General features: G+C 41.7%; 1 protein-coding gene across 5 annotated transcripts in view; it reads right to left on the reverse strand.

The window, feature by feature from the left end:
- Positions 1 to 1200: 1200 nt before the first annotated feature.
- AOPEP (aminopeptidase O (putative)) overlaps positions 1201 to 18922 on the reverse strand; it is a 213769-nt gene continuing 196047 nt past the window's right edge. For 2 of the 5 annotated variants that reach the window (XM_068422881.1, XM_068422880.1), the window contains exons 15-17: positions 7752 to 7838; positions 4937 to 5081; positions 1201 to 2002 (exon numbers count right to left, since the gene is read on the reverse strand). In XM_068422881.1, coding sequence (XP_068278982.1) covers positions 4941 to 5081; positions 7752 to 7838 — 228 coding nt within the window. In that variant the 3' untranslated portion in view covers positions 1201 to 2002; positions 4937 to 4940. Of the gene's footprint in view, positions 2003 to 4935; positions 5082 to 7412; positions 7434 to 7539; positions 7594 to 7751; positions 7839 to 18922 lie in introns of those variants that run through there. The other 3 variants (XM_068422883.1, XM_068422884.1, XM_068422882.1) reach the window with 3 other exon arrangements.

Here is an 18922-nt window from a genome sequence, read left to right on the forward strand (position 1 = left end):
GGTGACCCAAAATTGACCAACGAGGGTATTCCATCCCATACACGTCATTCTCAGTATAAAGCAGGGGGATCACGAGTGTCTCGCGCTCTTTCTGCTATGGCCGGTGTCCGAAGAGGACTCTGTCCGTTTTCCTGCTGCCCCCGATCCCGATCCGTGCATCCCTGAAACCAGCTCTCGACCGTCGCTAGGCCCAGCCTGGGCCTTCCCGGAGCCTGCCCTGCAGTGCCGGTGGTGACGTGGCTGACTTCAGGGGAGCTCAATCTTGGTTTTGTATATATATTTGTATATATTTGATTATTTCTATTATTATTATTATACTCTTTTTCATTATTATAGTTTATTAAAACTGTTTTAACTTTCCAACCCGGAAGTCTCTCTCCCTTTTCCCTTTCCCTTTGGGGGGAGGGGGGGGATAACAGAGAGCATCTGCCACAGGTTTAATAGTCGGCCCAGCTTTAAACTGTGACAGTAAGAAAAGCAGGTTGTTTTGAAAGAACAAACATTTGGTGATATTTGCAAACATGTGGGAAGTCTTACCTGCCACGCAGTTTTTAACAGTACTGGCTATGAACAGGCTTACAACGTGTTTAATTTCTCGGTGTCTTGTGCAAGAGCCTTATCCAGTTCTGGGTTCTTTTCCTTACACAATGGAAAAGGCAAAAAGCAAGCCGGTTTCCTTTGCTGACCTTTGCAGAAAAACCTGTGAAATGAAGCGTAGCTCTTTTATGAATGGGATCCCTTAATAACTACATCTGTGAGCATAACTACATTAGAAGTCATTGCAGTATCTCAGCGTGTTCTTGGGCAATTTCCTAACTATTGCTCCATTTGGAAGCAGTTGCTTATGTCCCATAATTCAGGTATTGACACTGTGTATCTGGAAAGGGGGAGGTCAGAAAATGTAGTGAGGTATAGAGGAACTGTACTCTTTGGACTGAAGTCACGGTTGAGGCAGGCTCTTTAGGTTCTGAGCACAAGAACTTTAAAAAAAAGTAATTACCACATTTAATTTTTCTTGTTAATATCCGTTAACTAATGACTTTCAGCTGCTTCTCTCCTACTGCAAAAGCAGAAATGGGGGGTCATTCTTCTTCCTAAGTTTGTAAATTAATGTTGAACCACTGTACAATAGAGAGACTACACATACTTGAAAAAAATATTTATTTTTACAAGAGTATTTGATGTAAAACAATAGTGTACAAAGTAAATATGTTCACAAATTTTTGTGTTTTAAATTCCTACTTTCTGAAAGGAACAATTAAGATGTCTTCTGATCAGTGGAGCAGTACGTTCCTAGGAAAGAAGGGCTACATTTGATATATCACTGTGCAAAAGGAGCAGCACAGGGGTATGGAAGATATTTTCAGAAAACGGAAGGTCTGACATTTTAGGTAAAAGTTAACCTAAACAAGACGTAGAGAGAATGCTGATCTTTGCTTTTTCCCTCAGTCCCATCCCATCACCAGGATGATGGCTGGTCCCTTTTCACAGATTATTTCAGCTTCCAATTAACCTCCTCAGCCCCACTCCAGCTCCCGCTAATTTTATATTGGCTTTTTAATTTGGCATAGAAGTTACCAACAAAATTTTAAGTACAGAATACAGTTTCATTGAATTTCAGAGATTACTAATGTTGATCAAATTACTAAACTGCATAAAATCATTCAAATCAAGAGTCCTTGCCCTCTGCAAACTGGAATGGTTGTATCGCCAAAAAGCAAGGATAACCCCCAAATTTCTTGTATTAAAGAACTACCTAGAGCCACGGTAACGTACACGCATGTGTGTGTGTATGTGTGGTTTGTTTTGTGTGTGTGCATTTTTAAGTGTTCTTCATTACAGTGAGCCTCTGGAAGACATAAATACTGAGAGGTAAATATTTCTGTCAGCTGATTGTTTTAGCAGTCACATAATCCTTCCTTTGATGTCTTGGGTCAATGAAATCCTAGTACCATCAGGACTTAGCAGGAGATATATTAAAAGAGTTTCTCTGTGATCTTTCCTGCAACGGAAACAGCAGTAAAAGTTATTACTATGTCACGATAAAGGAGTATCTGTGCATTCTTGATTGCCCCAGCTTTCCAAATGGAGTTATTTTTTAGGTTACTGGTAGAGCATAACTGTGGTTACAGAGTTAACAATGATCTCTTCAGATTTCTACAGCTACCACAACAATGTCTGGAGAAGACAGGGAAGATCCACAGTGCAAGCGCATTCTTGTGGTTATTAGCAGGTTACTCTGAAAATAATGCTGGAGGTCAGTCACCAGAGCAATACTGTGTGACGTGCTACATATCCACATACCTTCTCGTCTTAAGCCAACAGTTCTCTCAACAGTACTGAGGTAGCTTTCCCACCTTAAGGCATTTAGTGTTTAACATCACGACATCGTAATGTATACTGACTTGGTTTTTGAGAGAAAACAGTAACAACATTGCTCAAAGGCTCTTAGAAAAGGTACATCTTTTTTTTTGCTCTAGGGCTCGACTCCTGTTCCTGCTGAACTGAGCCAGTGTGTAAAATCAGAACTGATATCAGCTCAGTAGGCACTGGAGGACGGGTCCATCGACAGCCTGGAACAACAGCAGCAGCCGTAAGTGGCAGCTCCAGTCGGAAACAACCATTGCCTGCAAACGATACACAGTGCTAAGCTGCAACTGCAGAGAGATCATGACAGCATCTATTAAAGACAAGACTACAAAACAAAGCTTTACAGACAATTCCAGTTTAAAGTCACTAACATCTATTTCCTCTGACCTTTAGAAAAGCATGGTAACCAAATTACTGTAGGCAATGCCTTGCTTTTGAAGTCAGACCAAGAATTTAAGGAGCACTGTTTATTCTCAACTAAAACCAAGAGTCTTTGGTCCTCCACAAGTCACCTCTGCCTCTTATCCTCGATACACTGCATCTCACATGTGCATTCATGGTAAATCTGCCCATTCAGCAGCAAGGTACCTCAGCCAGCAAACGCTCTGCCCCGTGCAGAGTCTCCTCTCCCCTTCTCTTCAGGTGCAGAACTTAGCCACTGTGAACAAAGAGGGAAACAATCACTGTTCACCAATCAGCTAAGCTCTGCACCTCGCCAGAGAGGTCTCCATCTCGGTATAGCTAATTATCAGATGAGGTTCTTCCGCGACGCGTCTGCTGCTTTCCTCTTTTTTTTTGTTTAATGGACAGAGAGGATTCCACGCTGTGCACGGATCGAATAGTTATGGTGAGTTTCATACTAGCAGCTGTGGTCATGGCTGCGTGGTAATCCCTGGCAATGTGATTTTAATCTTAAGTCACAAATCATCATGCCAGGAACCCAAACAGCCACAACATTAAAAGCAAGCTGTGCAGTCACACAGAGTGTTATTCTCATAACAGTATCTTTAGATTTTATATTATAGCTCACCATGCACTTCTAGTCTGTCTGAAAAGTCAAATGGGCAATTCTAGACTATTGCTAACACATACGTACCATGTAATTTTCCTGTGTTAGATACTTACCACCAGAAGCTTGTAGAAATGTTGATTTTTATTTTATTATTGAAGGAATTATAGGAAGACAGTTCCTAGTACAGTAGTACCAAGAACAAACTGCATCTCCATGTTTCTGGCCTCCAGACACTTGAAGGCATCTAGCAGATTAAAAATTGTTGAATGTAACTCAAATTCCTGTGGGTCCTCGATAACTGGGAGCACATAAGCAAGTCTCTTAGCCCTACCTGGTTTAGAAGGCAAACCTACCCCATAACTGATATCCTGGCGCTCTACAGTCTAATCCACTTTTCCCATAAAGCTTTCTTGGCAGGCACAGTTCTTGTCTATACAGAAGAATAGCATGGCTGTTCATAAACAAATTTGCTTTCATGGTATCTATCTATCTGCTGTATTTCATATAAATAAAGTAAACACAAACTCAAGTGGAACTTGCTATCAAGTACTGCTACATGTACAGGCCTGAACAGGAGAAAATTAAGATTTCTACTCGGTACCAATTAGAAAATGATGATGTTGCTAAATTAGATGCCTGAATTTTGATACCACAAATCAACTGTAAAGTTATGTGAACAACCAAGGCAATCAGTCTGTCAGATGAGTTATATCATTAAGCAAAAATCTGAGGTATGCTGCACTGGAAGAGACCTTCATACCAATCCTAATTGGCTATGTGTTAAACATGCATGTACAAACACTGTAAGGTTTCCTCTGGCTACTCAAGTAGACTGAGAAATGGAGAATACCTTTGCAAATTACCGGTTTATAGCCCGCAGCAATCTTTATTTCGTGAATATTTTTTTGCAATTCTGCTTTTTCTCTGGTGATTCCTCCGCATTAATTTCAGGAACAAGCTAGATTATGTATGATATTAAGCAGCTTCTTCATGTTAAGGCTACTCTTCTTACCTCACAATCGGTCTTCAAAGGTCTCACTACACTTAACACAAAAACATTTGAATTATCAGCTTGTTCTCACATGATTCAGATTTGCATCCAAGTGCACAGCTTTGTACTTCCAATGTGGGCTCAGATTGTTTTCAAAGACTGTGCTGCCTATCAAGTCAACTTCGTTAAACAGAAATGCTCCCTGCACAACTGCAATTTCTGTAAGCAGCGTTAAGCATACAGAATGGGAAACAACTGCAGGCAGAGCCTGGCCTTCTCTGGCCATTCCGACTTATAGATGCCTCTTGTAGAGTCCATTACAAAGTTTACAACAAAGCCATGCTCCACACTCTTCAGCTAGTGCCTACATGTATCTAACTCACTGCTCCAGCAGCTGGGCTTTAAAAAAGAAAAAAAAAAGTGAGATATTTAACAAGAGTTACTTCTTGAGCTAAGCAGCCACAAGCTGTATGGTATGCCAAAGTTTACTACGTTTAGCTAGCTCTGTGTATTCTTTCTATATAAGGCAAAATCAGGGTGCTTAATTTAAAAAGAAAAATCACCTTTTCAGAATAACATCTCTGCCACCACTTTGGCTGAGGATGCATCCATATGTTCTCGTTGTGCAGCAAAGCATTTATGTGCAAGTTCTTGTTGTTTCACATCTTCATTCACCATTAATTCACCATAGAGATACACACCCATTGCCTGAAAGAGGAACATAACACACAGGCATCCTATCACTGGTAACGACTATTAGCTGGCTTTCATTCCATTGACCTCCTAGTACTCATTTAATTCAAAACAAAACAAAACAGACAAGCAAAACACAGAATATACCAAATACTCTATAACACCTACCCTTCCCCCCAGAAAGGAGTTTTCTCTCGATCTCTTTAGCCTAAGGATGGTTGTCTATACGTTGCACTGAGTGCGTAAGAAGAGAATATTAATATGAGGTGTATGTTATGTCGTGACAAGAAAATGCTTTCTCACTCCATTTTTTCTTGCCACTTTTCAAGTTGAAATCTGTTTTCTTTTATCCACTACCTGAAATACTTCCAAAAGCCCCTTAAGAAACAGCTTGTCCTTCCTCCAACATGACACACATTTTCTTTCCAGTTGGGATGTTTACACCAGTCCACTCTACAATTCCCATTTGGCAATTCTGTAACTAGACATCAACTGAATGCGGTCAGGTCTGTGATTCAGACTCTTCTCTTTACATCTGAGATACGGCTGAACATGCACAAATTCTGGTTTGGTAAGAAGGCAGGCTTTTCCTAACTGCTCATTCTGGACATAGCAGCTATCAAGAAGGGTAACAGGGCACCTGGGCGTGAGATCTGGGCTCCTTCGATGGCAGATAGCAAAGCACTGACTAACTTAATGGGAAACACGTTGGCATTTTTTTCACCTAATTCTAGGAATTCAGCAAGTGTTAAGCTGCGCTTATCAAAACAGGATTATACACATGACAAAATATTAGCACATAGCACACTGACTTTTACAGTTGTACTTATGTTTGGACAGTTGCAGGGCAGGAAAAAATTGGATAGCATTGAAAAAACACAATTTTTAATACTATTCCTCACAATTTCTAGCATTGGCTGGTAAGCCTTAAAAAAAATTAGCTTCAACAAAAAGGGAAATTTAAAGTTTAACAAAGACTGAAATTAAAGGAAAAAGTCTCAGAGTGGCAGAAACCTGCCAGACTCCTTCCCAATCCCCAAAGGGTGCTCTCTTCCATCCTGAGACCCAAGAACTCAGATTTCCAGGGTGTGCAGCTGCACCAGGGTCTGGCAGCCACACCAGGCACACACGCAGACTTGGAGCTGGGCTCCAGTTGCTTTCACAGAGAATTTCAAAATGTTGGAATTCTGTTACAAATAGGAATTACCTTCTCTACCTAGTGTTAATAATTTTCCCCCAAGCCTAAACATTAACATGCAATAAACACACTGGGTTTTTGTAGTCCTGAAAAGGATTTAAACAGTCACATTTGCATTTTTCCCAGACTTTAAAAAAAGCCAAGTCTTTCATGATCAGTAAGGACATGCAACTGCTCTGATTTAAGTTGTAATCACTCCAGAAGCTGCTTTGCCATAAACTGTACGCAGTGCTGGAGTAAATGAAAGATATTGAAGACTACATTAAAAAAAGCTGCAAAAATTATTTCCCTGCACTGCAGAATATGTTAATCTTTATTTGGCATAATATCTGTTCCAAACATAATGCAATTCAATACGTTTGGTTTTACGAACTCAAGGATTTCCTGCGCCTCAGGCTTCTGCTGGTGGTTATCTCCACCCTTTCACAGGATTAAAATACACACAATATATATAACTCCTTATTTTCACGAATAATATTGGTTTATGCCTTTTAAAAAAAACAAAAACAAAAACAAAAACCAAAACTAACAACCAAAAAAACCTAAGAGCTTGCCAGGAAGTCTGGGGCCTGTTTATTGGCTGAGATATAAATAGACAGTATACTTCAGAGCTGGAAGAAAGAGCAGGAGAGACTGCAACAACTTTATTGTGCTGTTGTGACAAAATGTATTTGCCTGAAAGCACTAAAACCTCATTGGCCGTAAATGGCTTTGTTCATTGCCAACATAAAAGGTAAAGATATTAATATCTTGCCTAGACTTTGACGTATCTTGCAACGTTTTCTATTTTTTACATACATTTAAAATATATAAGTCGTCCTAGGCAGCAAATGTCTTGATTTTATAGAGTTCCTAGTGAATAAAAACAAATAAAAGTGAAACAGAAAGAACAAAGAAGAGGTACAATTAGAATTCTAACTTCATAACAGCCTAAATAAAAAGCCATAGTAAAGACATCATGTATGGCCAGCCTTTTAAGACCTTAAAAATCTTCTGGTAGCATTTCCCTAATTGTGGACAGTCCTGCATTCTCTGGATGTACATCTTTGCGCTGTGCTTCTCCTTCTGGACATCGTCTTGAAAACTGAAGTCACCACAGCACTGACTGCTTTGCACCTAGTTGAAATCTACATGCAGTAACATTCACAGCTAGACTTGCCTTTGTCATCCTGCAAAAGGAACCAATGCTGAGAAGCATCTTCCTAGAATCATTGCTACCTCTGGCTTGCATAAAACGGAAGGAGAAGAGGGAATACATCCTATTTCAACACTTACCAGAAGATTAGCATGCTTAGGTGGGGTTGATTACCCCTAGGTGGCTTCCTCAAACTACAATGTTTAAGGGGAAAAAAAAGGCAAAAACTGAATAAACATTTAAGTTTTCGACAAACCATGGCAAGAAAATACATTAAAATCATTTTTTCAGTTTCACGCTAAGGGTGTCAAAGAGCTGATTATTTTGAAAATGCTAATTAAATGTAACTGACCTGATCTTCTCTGAGAAATTTCTCAACATCTCTGTACCCAGGCACATACTTGTGTTTAACAACAAGTTCACACCATCGATGACGAACCTTTGGGAAAAGAAAAAAATATTAGGGGTAAAAAAAAGAAACTATATTGTATCTGTGTCAGTGTTGATAAACAATACATCTCTAACCAGTTTGGTTTTGTCGTTGTTGTTGGGTTTGGGGTTTTTTTGGTGGGTTGGGTATTTTTTCGCCAGCAGCCAGGCAGATGTCTCTTGACGCTGGTTGGTGACCTGCGCAGAAGTGCAGGAAACCCGAAACACCCAAAGACAAACTCCTGGTTCCAAGTTAGTGAACTAACCCAGATCTAGTCACAGATCTGCAGCATCTTCACCTCCACTGTTTCCAGTCTTGACTTTTTTTTTCTTTAAGTTAGGCTAGAGGTTATTTCTTTTATACTGTTAGAAGGGGGGAGGGGGAGGAGATTAGCACTGCAAACATCTGGAAGAGCCACAAGATACAATTTATAATTTCCACTATGTAAGTGTATAATCCAAGTGATAAAAAGGCTTAAATACAATTCTGTACCAATATTAAATCCATGCCAAAATGATAAGAGTTAGATACAAAACCATGAAACTGGGAGCTTTCAGTTAAATGAAACACAGTTTTGCCACCGTATCTTTGCCAATACTAGATTTTAAGTGCCTTGCAAAGCATTTAAAATCCATCTACACTTAAAAAGCCAGGCTGTTCTACCAAATGCAGATTGACAAAAACAGTTATTAACATACTGTAATGAAAAGTACAGAAATTTTCAAGAAAATCACAATTGAAAAATATTTCTATTTCAGTAATGTGAACATGAATTACATGTGGAGTTTGTTGTTGTTGTCTTTAAATTTCTGACTTTGTTCTTAACCATTCTTGTGGCATAAGTGTCATCTTAGTCTCTAGCAAGGATTCCTCAGCTGTAGGCAGTGATCCGCCTAACATTTTATATTCCATTAGTGGCTCAGCACTGATCCTAAAGGAATACAGTTAAGTACAGTAACCCCCCCCCGCCCTCCCAATCCTTCTGTTTCAGCCTTTGTTCTTACCATCTTTCAAAAGACAGGGCACCCAATAGCAATCACCTTTCATAGCAAATGTTAGCAGTTCTAATATTTTTCTAAACTGAGTCCAAATTGTGCTCAGATCAAGTAACTGAACATGAACCTTTTTCTGAATGACAGATTTACTGATAACATCGAGGATGGAAGCCAGAAAGGGAGGGGAAAAAGGTCACACTTAAGTATATTGTTGCTTTTGGAAATAAGGTATTTGGAAACACTTTCCATGTCGTTCTAGTCCCTGCCAACTTTAAATCTCAGGAAAAAATTTCACAGACTTATGTAATTACGTGTTAGTGCCATTAGCATAATTAACAAGCGATAAATGCTCACGGGTCCTGGAAGAGTCCTTTCTGGGTACTTGATATCTCTTTGCATCTGACCTCTTTTATGAAATAGTTTGAACACAGCTTATGAATGAAATAAAATGCTCAGGGGTTTTGAGGCTGAGTGGAGTTTGCACTCACAGGATGTAAGATACTGCACAGTTACAGTGCTATGCATGACAGGGAATGAAAGCTGTCTCTTAAAGCTTTTTGCTGACAAAATAACATCTGTTAAGATTACTGCAAGTGGAACCAGAGCTAAATCTGCAAAAGTAAATAGCTTTCCAAGATTCAACTCCCTTTGCTGTAGATGCCCATATCCATAATGTAGACTTGCAAAACTGTACCCAGCTGCTGCTTCTCCTTGGGGACACTAAACATTTCACCAGTAAATCTTCCCAGGCAATCCAGCTTTGTTACAGGGCATTTCCCATAGCACTGAGCAGCTCCATGACTGAACCAAACCTTCAAGGCTCAAAAATTAACCTCTCTGTAGGGTGAGTTAACCAAACAGAATATGAACACATTTAAGAGGCTGTATATCTTCATCCGGTACACTTTATTCTGCACCTTCTGTCATACATTTTTTTTAAAAATTCCTTATGTATTCTCATAGCATGTATGAGAAACACAAGGAGGAAAAACACAGGTCCTCTCCTGTGATCACTGCTCTTCTACCTCATGGTCCAGCAGTTACAGCACTTACCCAAAAGGTAAGCAATGAAGTCCAGTTTCTGTGTCTGCTCAAGATCTCACATTGTGCCTTCAGTGAGAATATTTCAAGAGAAGATTATAAAGTATTCTGGGATGGGGCTCTCTTCATGCCTCCTGGTGAAGCTCTGTTTTTCACCTGCAGTTATTAAAATATTTATTCACCCTAAAGGAGGAGGTCATAAGACTTAAGGGCCTAGATTTCTGAGTACTTCTGATAAGAAACAGGGACCTGGCTCGCATAGCGCACAAGCCAGCTCGTCCTCAGTACGCCTATCCTGGTGCGACCATAATAGCTGCATGAAGATCAGAACAGGTGTTCCTGTGGTCCTGCTTCCTCGCATATTGATGTCGTGTATATCTGCCTTATATTTGTATCACGGCCTGCTCATCTGCATCCCAACAGCTTTAGAAAACACGGAACAATTAAGCTGTGCCTGTTCCCTTAGTTGTTCCTTCCTCCATAGTGTTCCTGTTCTTGGCAACCTCCTTTCAAGTGGTTTAAAAGAAAAATATTTATTTGTCGAGTGAGATCTGGGACAGCACACACTTTCCTTTCTCTCTTTCACTTTTTCTCTCTTTCCCAGGGTGAGCACAAACCCTGGCACATTTCCAGATCTGAAACGCTGGTGCTCGGCCAGTTGGGGCAGGAGAAGCACGTCTCTCATCCTCGGATCACACATTTGCCTCCTGTTTTCCAAAAAGCCCCACATGCTCTCGCGGCAGAGCAAACTGCAGGAGAACCCATTGCTGCCAAAGTGCCTCTGAAGCCAGGAGGGTGGTCGGCCTCGCCGGCTCTCCCGTGCCTCATATGGGACCCCAGCACGCTGAGCTCAGAAACCGAGAGCAAGAGGGGCAAGGGGTGACCTGCACAATGCTGGCACTGACATCTTCACTACCACTTGGACTGAACGTGTACATTGGTGACTCTCCTGCCCCCACGCCCCCCATGCAGCGTGGCGTGCAGACGGCCACGTAACATGAACTGCAGCTAAAGCAAATGCAGTCATTTCTCAGATACACGCACTATACAGAAGTAATTTTTCTAGTATAATCCACACCCTAGGCTGATAGCACAAACATGAGAGTTTTATTCACATAAGAGAGGGATGGAAAAAAAAAATCCAGTTCCCAATGTCTCATCCAATGCTTACAGCAGGAAAAGTAAAATGGGCCCCACAGCTTCACAGCCTAACGAATGAGTCATGTGAACAGGCACTTTTAAAAAACCAGTCTTGAAAGGAAATTTTGAAAACTAAGTAGCTTGTGGTAGGACTGAGCTAACCATACCGCATCCTGTATATGCTCTTCTTTGTTTTTCTATTCCTCCCAGGAGCAAATACTCAGTGGCAAAAATAAGAATTCATTAGTCCTCTCCCAATTTTCTCTCTGCACGTTTCTCTGTGCTTTTCTGCATGGTTCAGAGATGCACACCATATGTTGTTTTGGCTGGTTACACCATAAACAATATGCTCTAAACTTGAAAAGTAATTTACAGCAATCCTTCCTGATACTGCTGGCAGAGAGCACACAGGACTTTGTCTGGATCTGAAGCAGCACCTGTAACCGCCCACCCACCCACCCACCCACACTCTTACTGGTTTGGCAGCTGCAGGACACACGTGTCAAAGTTGGAAACGCAATTTATTTTCTCAGCCTCCAATTCTGGGCTGAGAGTGTCCTTCTGAGCCCATGACTGATGGCTGGTACTCCTGAGGATGGGGAGAGGTGGCCGGGGGAGTGATGGAGGTCTCCTGGGACCTCAGGTTCCTCATGGATGGATCCTCATCTCCTGGAAACTGTTCATTCCTCCTGCTCCGCTTTTGCAGCTGGTGTGGACATCTCCACTAATAGCTTTTTAGGTTAAACAAAGATTGTTACTGTGAGTTTTGCAAGACAATACCCATATTAGCAGTGTATTTCTGAGGCACAGTTTGGTAGCAGGAAGACACTGAGACACTCACTGTCTTGGGTACATTTGGAAACCAGCTCTTACATTTTCATAAATGTCAGCCACATCAAGATCTACGTATTGGCTAGCACCTAGATGAAATGTCTTGAAGGGATGCTACTGTCAGATAGCAGAGAGTCCCAAATTTAGGAGCAGCGGCTTACACAAATAATTCCAGTGGTCTCATATTATCTTTTAATTTCATTTTAAGAAAAATACATGGTATTGCACAATATTATTTGCAAATCAAACATTACCTGTGTTTTGACAGTGCAATGGAAGATGTTGAGAAACCAAAACTATGCTGTCTTAGTCTGTTTTCAGAGAATGCAAGCTGTTGTGAGAGATTATTTAAGTGAAATAAATACTTATATATAATATACTAATAATCCACTTCTAAGACAGGCCCTTTGTTTTAGCAGCTTGGGCCAAAACCTTTTGGGAAATGGTGCTTGAAGCTGACTGACTAAACCCATCTAAGGCATAAAATACGTGGCTTGACTTTCAAAAGAAAAGCTCCAAGTGACATATCTGAGAAACAATATTTTTAAACTCTTTTGAACAGGTCTTAAATTAAAGCAGTAAATTTTTTTTTCTGATCCAAGTGAGAAATTACTTTGCCTAACCCATAGTATTCTTCCCTGCCCCACACAAATGATCAGACAAGTCTAAAACAAACATCCTCACAGAAAGCTTTATATGTTATACTGTAATGATTTAGCTTGCTAAGGTTCTCAATCATATGTATGCAAGCAAAAAAAAATATTTTACTTCTGAGGTCTACAAATAAGATTTAGAAAGCAAGTAATTTAAACCATGTCTGTATTAAAGAGAGAAAAAAAAACCCTAGAGTTTACTAAGCCTTTGGTCTGCAGAATGGGATAGTAGCTTCAGGGAAAATGAGTACATTTTGCTAATAGCTGGATCCAATTTAAAAGGCGCCATGAGACAACGAATCTAAATCTCTGAACAAAAGCAACATACTTAGAGATCTTAGAAAATGGAGTAATTTGAAATACAGCAAGAGCTATTGTCCAACAAAATGGAACCTTTAATAAAGGTAGGAGGAATCTGTGATCTTTATAAAACATGGGTTCAGACTCTATTGAAAAAAATTATTTGAACAACTTGAATCTTAAATGTTAATTAAAGAGTCTCAGAGGCTAGACTCCAGTCTAATTTGCAGAGGAAAAAATGCACAGAGACTTTTTCGAATAAGCAAGCTATGCTACTACAGATTAGTCTTAATTAACAAGAAGGAAGCTGGTATCTCCAGAGCACCGGAATGCTGTTCTGTTCCATCTGAAAGCATTTATCTCCAGTCTCTTCCTATCTACACGTAAATTGGATTCAAATATTAGATCATTTTTCTAGATAATTAAGGAACAATGCCACATGTTATAGGGCAATATTTGGACTAAAAACCAGGTTTTACAATTGCTTAACATGGAAGAATTACAGCTTAAGAATTGTTGATTTTACAGTGTGTTTAATGATCTAATTTTTTCCCTCTATCTTTGCTGAAACAGTTACTCTAACACACGAGCCAGGCTGCATTAGTGAGTTTTCATTCTGTATAGTCTGAACTTCAAATGGGCATTCCTATCTTTTATGCCACAGTATATGTGTGCTTTATCATGTGAATTTGGTTTCATGAACATTTACCCAAGTAAGATGGTCAGGAATGCTGAAGCAGCTCAGAAGGAGCAATGAAACAGCCATGTGTGCTACAACTGTGCTGACAGAGTATCAGTTCGGCAATCTGAAAAAATCTACTCAATAGCCAAAAACCTACTGGACGCAAGCAGAATGGATTCATCATTCTGACAAGGATTCTGTAATTGCGATTATAGCATATGCCAAGGGTTTCTCAGGAGACTGAGCAAAGAAGCTGTCTAACTTTTCACAGCCTAAGTTATCTCTCAGGTCTCATAGCACTCGTTCTGACAACACTGCAGGGCCAAAGAAACCATGGGCCAGATACAGCGTCACAGCAGCAGGCATCTTTAATGGCTGAGACCCTCATCGTGTCAAGGTTCAATTAATGCTGTTTCTTACAGCGCAATGCTCTTTCTCAGTATCAAACGCTTCATTTTCCAGAGCTACAGTCAAAATTATGATAACACTTCAAATTTAAAAAATTACTTTTGGCAGCCTTACTGCATTTTATTTTGAGTACTGGGAGGAACTGCTGTTCAGTGGGCATAGGGCTAGATAGACCCGAGGTGGGTTGATTTCACTGAGCCTCATCATGCTCTGCATTGGACATCATTGATTGTACAGGCAGCCCCATGCCAACTCCTGCCACCTCGGACAACCTTCTTTCCCTCCGTGCATCCCACAGTGTAAGTATCTTAAACCACTAACAAGCCAGCAAAATGTAGCATGGTCATTCAGGAAACCCTAAGGTAATAATGGGCTGGCTAATAAAATAATTTTTATCAGGAGGTAATTGTAATTTTGAGGAGAACTACGCAGAGGTCTAAACACTTTAAAACCCAGAGTATGAACTGATCATTAAAAAGCAAATTAAAATCTAATTTTAGCAGAATACAAGACTTTAGAGTCTGGTAACATTGGTAGCAACATCCTACTTCCTTAATTCATTTTACACCTTCTGATTTGTATTTCTGCACAGATAGAGCAATTGTGCACTATGAGGGGTGCTGGCGACAGCAGAGAAGGACTTGCAAGCCCTGTCTCTCCTTCCTCCACTGAACAGCACTGATGGAGTGCTGTGGGTAGCGCTCATGCAGCAACTGCCTCCAGTTAGTAACAGAAAAGAAACGTGTTGTACAATCAAGCTTTTAAAAAAAAAAATCTGTTTTTTTGGTCAACAGCAGACTGTGGGACAACTGGCAGCGTTTGAACCTCCAGCTGCGCAAGTGTGACAGCAGGTCAGGCAGCGTGCTCCCACAGCTGTGCAAGCCCCCATCAGCAATAGGTGCAGGCTTGAACCTTCTCACCCTGATAAATGTGATTTATGGGCATGTACTTCCTTTCCGTCCTTTCCCTTCCCCTCCAACCGCATGCTCCTGTTTTAGCATTTGTACAGTTCTACGTAACACAATTGAACCTTACTGTTGAAAAGTTCCTGTAGTACCACAGCCTTGCTTAAGAGCAACCTGATCAGATCCCTCTTCTCCAGCTCCCACGTAAACACAGGACTCCACTTCCACCTCCAAATAAAGCACATGCTTCTTCACAGCCAGCATGGAGGCTCTTTCCTACATAAGCATACAGAAGCCCGGGAATCACCAAACATGCTGCTTATGAAAGTCCAAGCAGAGCGGAGGGCATCCCTGCTGCTCTCTGTGATCAGAAAGGCGTAGAGACCGAAGGGCAGTATTTCAGGACAAGGTTCATTCCTGGCAATGAAGCACAAGCTGAGGACTTGTTTGGAAAAGACAAATGCCCTTTTTTTCCCCACCTCAGGTTCACAGAGAGCTCCCAATTAGAGACCAGACACTTTTCTCCCTATGTGGGCCCCATCTGTGATCTGACAAGAGAGTAAGAAGCCATGTCTAATCCTTCTTCAAAGGTGGCACAGGCAGTGTCTCTCTTCTGGTGTCAAAGCTGTCACTGTGAATAAGTGACTCGGTTAGGAAGCCTAACTCTGTAATCCCAGTGCTCCTCAGCCTGCCTCTCCTCACCCTGTCTAACAGGAGACAGACACACAACAGGATCTGGCCTCCGGTTTTCGTTCTTTTACAGCGGACCTACAAAGCCATGACAGGACAGTGACCTATGGCATGGTTAGATAAGAAGAGGGCCACCAGCACCAAGGTAGTGCGGCAGCTTCAACACCGTCTGCTGGGAGAGCACGTCCCCGCTGTGCCCCAGGGCTTTTCTCACCACGTTCCTATTTGCGCTGCCGCCACCTCCACGCTGCAGGGAGCGGCTCCTGTATCATAGTGCATGTGAGGTAAGGAAATGTTTAACGCAGCATGTGAACTCACTTAATTTGAAAAACAAAGGTTTTTAAAAATAAGCCTTAATTGAAAACATAAATATACTACTTATACTGGAACCAAATGCTTCCCCTTTCCCCTGCCTTTTCAGTATCGCCTGTTCAGCACGCCGGAGCGTTAGTGCTGTTCACAGCTTGCAGCAAGATAGAGATGGCAGAAAAGATGTCATTGGCTGCCTTTTTTTAAATTTCACTGGAAATGTGTGCTGCGCTTCACGTTGCTGTGGTGCTGCTGGCTCTCAGGAGCAGGGCTGCTCTTTGGCTGGCGGAAGAAGAAAGGCTTGTGCCACCCCACAAACCTCTCTGCACTCCCGGCACTGGAGACGTGCTGGTGTCCCAGCAGGACTCTGCACCAGAACAGGGTGGGTTCCCAGCCCCACTGCCAGCGGCACTAGCCCCGTGCCTGCGCCCGACCCTACAGCACCTTGCACCTTCCCCGTCCCCGCTGGAGGGCTGGCGGGGTGCTCCCAGGGCTTTGCTCCCGCCTGCCCTCCATCCCCGCTCTCCCCCTCTTCCAGCTGAGTGCTGTGGTGAGGATGGCTGCACGCATGAAGGCACAGGCTGTGGGCACATAAGGACAGGGTGCGGCCGGGAGATCCTGTACCTCAGAGGGAGGGGAAAGAAGACCACATCCCAGCCTCAGGTACAACCAACTTCACACTGCAGCCTGCACTAAAAAGTACTGCAGGGACAAGCCTCATACCTTCAGCAAGGTAAGACTGGCTTGGGCATATGTATACATCCCAACTGACACCTTATTCAACATGCATCACCACAACTGCCTCGCCATCTCATAAACAACCCCATTCACATTCCCTTTGACACCCTACTGAAACACCTATCCACAATATGGCTAGAATATCTCTGGTATCACTGTAATTTTTTTTTATATCAACATTGCAAGTGATCCAAATACCTCCCATCACAACTGTCTCTCCTGCCTGTCTCCAGACCAAGTCTGCCCAGCATTTTAACCATATAGTGTTTGTATGTGTATTTCAACACAAGCTATTTATACATGCACATAAAAGTGTGCTGGGCTTATAAAACCAAACATTGTAGTGGGAAAAAGCACATAAACACCCATACATCTGAAGTAGGAATCCAGCTCTGAAGAGTCTGAGATCAAGCACACCAACTGTCTGTTACCAATTATTATTAAATTATAACTCCTGTTCAGCAAAAGGAAAGGCTGCTGCAAGTATCAAGGCAACAGTAAGCTATTCCCTTTGCTTATGCCCCTCTCTCCACCCCTCTACTTCCATCTCCTCCCTCTTGTAACTAAAGACAAAAAAAAAACACCTTCCTTTTATCTTTGGTCTCCCACAGTGACTGTGGTCCAAACATTTGTGATTTCCAGGCAAGATTACTGCCGCAGACAGAATCTGGAGCTCCATATGAAAATGAGACTCAAATTCCAGGCAATGAACAATGTGGCTGCCTGGCTTTTCCACAGCTTAGGTCACAGCCAGCCTATCCAGCTCGTGCTCACATCCTTCCAGTTTTGCATAGTTTAAAACTTTGCTTCCAATTTTCAAAACAATTAAACATAAGATTTTGACTCTCCAGACAAACACCTTTCACATCAGACTCACACACACCCCTTTCCCCAACCCCCAGCAAAAATTCTTAAGCAAAATATATATTGAATTTTATAAACTCAGAAGAAACATGCTCATTCCTGAAATGAGAACATCTAGACTTTTCTCCATGTTTCAGATTTTTCAGTAATCTTCTCTTTTATTCCCTGCTCCCAAGAACACAGTGACCATTGCTGCTTAGGATGATGCTTACCCCACGTGGAACACAACAAGATTCCTCTCCAGGACACTGCAACCCCAAAGGTACTTAAATAGCACTGAGTTGAAAGGAGCACAGCAGACTTTTACCCACATATTATTGAGTGACTCAGCTGTGGGACCAGATCTGCATGGCTAAGGTAATGATGTCAGAACCAGCTACGGTTAGCAGTTTTGAATTGTCCTGTTTCTTGCACTATTTAGACCTCACAGGCTTATAGCAGATTTTTTCCAACTCTGTGGTCCTGTCCAGGCATAACCTGCATCTGCAGTCAGCCTTTATAGAGGAGTGAGAAGTACTAGATGAACTGTTTGGATGTAGCCTCAAAATCAGTTTATTTTAAATAAAAAGTATTGTCAGATTTTTTTTTCAGAATTAAAAAAGAAAAAGAAAACAAACAAAGAGGATGCACCACACAAACACAAAAATGCTTACCGCTTCGTAATGAAGCTAGGAGCTTTTGTTTGTATTTTTAAAACTACACTCTCCTTGACATCCTGGCTGCTATCTCAGTGCTATCATACATATGCAAACAGAGTAACCTTTTATATTTCATGACAGGCCATGTGGTTTGTATTACAGTGCTAGGTTTGTACTGCCCTACACAGAAGTACTGTATAAGATTTCATACAAAGCAGTTGCACCCAATTCAGAACACCTTTGGGACTGATTTCAGAAGCCCAGAGGACTCTACCACTTCTTTCCGGACAATACATTACAAAAAAGCAGGAACTATCTCCAATCTCTTCCTCCATGGATTCTTTGGATTAACAGCAAAAAAAATTCCAAACCAACCCAATTCCATATTTGGTTCCCTCTCACCATCAGTTCCCCCACCTTCCAAGTCTTGCTAAGTTGTTGGGCTGCCAGATAAGTAGGAAATGAAGTCCCAAAACCTGTTAGAAAAACAAGGGGTGATAAGTGAACAGCACTGGTAATGGCACCAGGCAGGGGCTTGGAAACTCCTGTTAATGCCACCCAGCAGCGAGTGAGATCACTTGGAAGAAACATGTTGCTGTTGGCTCCTGGAGGGGTGTGGGATCGGGAGTGCTGACTGGTGCAAAGCTATTTCCAGTGCTCCATAAATCTCGCGCTCTGATCATGCCCTTCGGAGGGCTAACGCTGATGGAGGAATTTTATGTTCTTCTCAAGTGGCTGGAAAAGCCCCCGTACTTCGCATGTAGCAACAAAACAAATGCAAATTATAGCTACTTGAGATTATCCTTCGATCAGTCTTACAAATTCATCCCAAAGCATCCACTCAGTTACGATGGGTATATGAGCCAGAGTCAGTCCCAGAGGACAACTCCCACTGCTGT

The sequence above is a fragment of the Nyctibius grandis genome, chromosome Z (assembly GCF_013368605.1).
Source record: "Nyctibius grandis isolate bNycGra1 chromosome Z, bNycGra1.pri, whole genome shotgun sequence".
Lineage (NCBI taxonomy): Eukaryota > Metazoa > Chordata > Aves > Nyctibiiformes > Nyctibiidae > Nyctibius > Nyctibius grandis.